Here is a 4,319-nt window from a genome sequence, read left to right as displayed (position 1 = left end):
ACAAAGCGCCTAGCTCATCCTGAACCTCCAGTCTCACCTGACCCAGACGGAAGCCCTCTGTGCAGAGAGCTCCCAGGAAGGGCTGTCCCCATCCGGTGGCCACTGTGGTTGCCTGTTCAGTGCCTCTCATACTAGCTAGGGCTTCTTGTGCCTACTTTAGATGTGATTAAAATCACATCTTTAAAAGAATAAATCAAGCCAGGATCAGAGTTAATACACCTGTACTCCCAGCTACCTTGGAGACTGAGGCCAGCCTGAGTAACTTAGCAAGAAAGAATCTGTCTCTTAAAAAAAAAAGAGTTTTTCAAAAAAGGCTGAGGGTGTAGGTCAGTGATAGAGCACCCGCCTATCATGAGATTCATTTGAATTTGATCCCCGATACTAAATTAAAAAAGAACAAATAAGGCCGGGGATCTAGTTCAGTGGTTCTGCCACCTGCCTTGCAAGTGCAAGGATCCAAGTTCAATCCCTGGTACCAAAAACAAAAAACAAATAAACAAAAAAGAATAAATATGCATAAAGTACTTAGAAGTCACTGTCATATATATGTTTATCATTCTTCTTATTATTATTACTTCTACACTTTTGCTCACTTGGGACTGTGCTAAAATAACCAGCCTTAAAAAGGAGTGCAGATAGGGATGGGCAGCGGACAACTTGTCTGTTTCTGCACATGGGAAAACTGAGGCTGAAGGAGGCTCATAACCTCCCTAGTGATCTGCTCAAAATATAAACCAGACATTTCTAACTGAGACTTATGGGCCTCACATTCAGCCTGCAAGTCCACCCCCCACCCCACCCCACCCCCCATATCAGGGCTCGAACTCAGGACCTTTGAGGCAGGTGCAGTGCCACTGAGCTAAATCGCTGGCCCTTGTAAGTTTTTAATTTGTTGCTAACACATAAAAATCAGATTCTAAAGCCAGGTGTGGCAGTGCACACCTGTAGTCACAGCTACTCAAAAGGCTGAGGCAGGAAGATTGCTTGAACCTGGGAGTTCAAGGCCACTGGAATCCCTGCCCCCATCCCCTGCCATGAGATCTCTGGCTTTCCTTGCAGAGGCAATGACCCATTTAAGAGCTAAGTAGGGACCAAGCATCCTGCATCCACTTAGCCTGTCTCCACCACGCCCTGCTGCCCCCAGCCCAGTTCACTCATTAACTCTTGCCCACCTGTCCCTGGAGGCCCTTGAGTTTGTAACCCCCAATCTTTTTTCTTTCTTTTTTTTTTTTTCCCCATTTTTTTTTTTTTTTTTTTTTTTTTTTTTTTTTTTTTTTTTTTGGTACCAGGGATTGAATGTGGGACTGTAAGCCCCAATCTAAATGGCCATTTTCCTCACAGAGACGCATAAAGAGCATTATGCCACAATTTATTTCCCACAAATGTGGCCTGGTGGACATGTGCCCATGGCACAGCTGGTGTCACCACCAGGTAGAGGGCTTGGAGCTAAGCTCCAGGGCACTCCAGCCTGAGCGGATGGCTTCCCTAGACCTTGGGCAAATGACTGAGGAGCCCACTGCCGAACAAAGGGAGCTCCGGCAGCTTGGTACCCGACGTCTGAGGGAGCACAGGGGTGAAGCCCTGGCTCTGAGGTGGGTGCTGCCTGCTCACGCTGGTGGAGCGGGCCAGGCACTGCAAGGTATTTGCACCCCTGGGGGAAGGCACCACACAGGTGCTGGCAGTGGAGCTGCCAGAGGCAGCCACACCGGCACTGCGGCTGGAGTAACTGAGGGGCACATGTTCCAGGTGCTCCAGGTAGAAGGCGTTGGCTGCTCGTTCCAGGTAGTTGGCTGCAAGCTTGGGCAGACTAAGGGTTTGGGGGCAGTTGTAGAAGGCGTTGGTGGATTGGTCCAGGTAGTTGATGCCCTTGATGAGCTGGTCTAGGAAGGTGGAGCTGGAATGGCTCGGAGGACAGTCCGTACAGAGCAGGTAGTGGGGGCCGCTGCTGTGACCATTGGGCATTCTGGCCACCTCGGGTCCTCTCACCAGGTGACTGGTCTCTGCAAACCTGGAGCTGTAGGACTGGCCTGTGCACACTCTTCCCTGGGAAAGTCTGGGGGAGGTGGGGTCCAAGGACTGCCCTGAGTGGCTGCTGCAGGTGCCGAAGTCTGAACCGTTGCAGATGCAGCTGTGTGGGCCTCTGCTAACCCTATTTAAGCTGGGGCCCTGGGGCCAGCCTGGGGATCGGGGTGGGAAGGATGCAGATTTAGGGTGGCCCACGTGGCTGTAAGTGTTCGAAGGATTCGCCTGGCGTCTGGACATGGTCCCAGAGGTGCGAGTCAAGCTGATGGCTGAGCTGGGACAGCAGCTGCAGTTTGCTTACCTAGGCCTGGCGGGGAGAGAGCCTAGTCAGCTCACCACCTCCCTCCAGGGTCCCTGCTGCCCCCAGAGACCCAGCACTGCCCTGTTTCCTCGCCCTCTCCTTCTCCCAGGCCCAGGGGATCCTCTAGCTGGAAGATGGATGTCCACTTCTACAGAAAGCACAAAAGAAGGGCAAGAGATGGGGAAGAAGTCCCAGAAATACTGAGGCCAGAGGACTGCCTAGAAAGGAAGAGACAGTCTCTTTGTTTCTTTCCCTTTCTCTCTTTCCTCTTCCTCCGTCCCTGGATTTTTGAGGCAGGGTCTTGCTATGTAATGCCTGGCGATCCTTCTGTCTCTACCACCACACCCAGATATTTTCTTTTATTTTAGTACTGGAGATTAAACCCAAGGCTTCACCTCGCTGGTGTCTTTTTTTTTTTTTTTTTTTTTTTTTTAGTTCTAGCCCACATTCTGAAATTCCCAATCAGTTTTGATGAAAGGACTCCAGGAAACCACAAAAGCCAAGATCGGAATCTCTAATGGAGAAATTCCAAGCAGAGACAGGCTTTAGGTGATATGGAACAGCTGTGCAGTGTACCCCTATACTGAAAATGTGTCTCGGCCCCAAAGTGACACCACACACGTTCTTGCTGTGTGCGTAACCCTTCACAGGTCTTATGAGAGTTAACTTATTTTAAATAATTCCTACTAAATCAAAGAAGTAGTGAGTGTTATATTCACAGTTAGCAGACGGAGGAAACTGATGCTCAGAGAGATGATCACACAGCCTGTAAGTCACAGGGTAAAGGCCAGGGTAGCATCTTGGGGGCATCTAATGACCCACAACAGACAATGCTGCAATGGCAGTGACCTTGGCTTCCTCCACAGTCCTGCTAAGTGTGAATTCTCACCACACCAGCCCTGCCTGCTTGGATGAGAGCACTGGTAGGGAGATGTTCAGCGGAGGAGGGCTCTAGCTAACCCCCCAAAATAGGCTGATCCTGACTTTAGGTACCCCAGATGGGGGTGGGGGGTGGGATTAAAGTGCAACAAGACTACTTGTGGGGCTGGATTTGTGACCTCAGAATTTGCTAAGTTGTTCACTTTGATCCTCTTGGGTGGTGCCTGACTTCCTCACCCACCCCACCAGAGGAGGAGGCATTGGGGTTCCTGCTTTTCTGAGCCCAGAGTGGGGACTTCACAGAGACAAAGACCTGGCCAGGCCAAAGAAATTCTCAGCCCATGCAGTCCATCTCCTCTTCCCAACCTGCCTAGGCCCAGGCAAGGACAGGGTTGTCCCATTGTCCCTTGGTTCCCTGATGCTAAGCCCACCCCCACTGGAAGGAAGGCTGTGACATCTCTCTGACCACACCAGCACAGGCTGCTTTGCTGTGATTGCCTTGTTCCAAAAGAGTAGTATTTGAGCCCACCCCACCCAGAAATCAGCTGCCTGCCCCTCTCAGCTGCCCTTGTCCTTTGGGTCTGAAATGGGCAAAATGCCCAGACCCTGTCCTCTTCCCTTCCTGGACGCCCCCCCAAATATAGGAGGTGACTGAGGGCTGGTACCGTGGACCCCAACTTTCCTTTTCTGGTGGCCCTGACCCCATCCCCCCAAGGGCCAGCTATCTCACTGGGTCTCTGGAGGTAGATGACATAGGCCTCCTCTGGTTCTCTGCTGGGGATTCCTGCATGCTGCCACTCCAGACTGCTGGCCATGTCATAGAATCATGGAATCCTAGAGCTCGGAGGGGCCTCTGGGGGTCATCCCGGCCTGGCCCCTGTGCTGGGGCCAGAGCCACTTTAAGCCTGCCAGGACAGATGGGCCCTATTTTTGAAATGAGGCTGAGGTGGCTGTTTTCCAGCGTTCCTTGTTGTTTTCCTCATGTTTGGTTGTGCTGTGAGCCAGGAAGTTTTATGCTAGCTCAAAGACAATCCCGTTTGCTGTGGTCAGCATCAATTTCTCCTTTTCTTTCACATCAGGTCACCAAACACTTATCAAGTCTCCCTCAAGCGCTGTC

General features: G+C 51.4%; 1 protein-coding gene across 1 annotated transcript; it reads right to left on the bottom strand.

Moving 5' to 3' along the window:
* Positions 1 to 1,383: 1,383 nt before the first annotated feature.
* LOC104863585 lies at positions 1,384 to 4,011 on the bottom strand. Its single transcript, XM_019207712.2, is given in 3 exon segments — positions 1,384 to 1,487; positions 1,489 to 2,329; positions 3,933 to 4,011. Coding segments are annotated over 2 exon segments (840 nt in total). The 5' UTR covers positions 2,263 to 2,329; positions 3,933 to 4,011; the 3' UTR covers positions 1,384 to 1,421.
* Between the last annotated feature and the right edge of the window lie 308 nt (positions 4,012 to 4,319).

This window comes from Fukomys damarensis, unplaced genomic scaffold (assembly GCF_012274545.1).
Source record: "Fukomys damarensis isolate Sample0158 unplaced genomic scaffold, DMR_v1.0_HiC HiC_scaffold_23, whole genome shotgun sequence".
NCBI lineage: Eukaryota > Metazoa > Chordata > Mammalia > Rodentia > Bathyergidae > Fukomys > Fukomys damarensis.
Note: the sequence above shows the minus strand (reverse complement) of the source record. Positions and strands in the feature narration are given on the sequence as shown.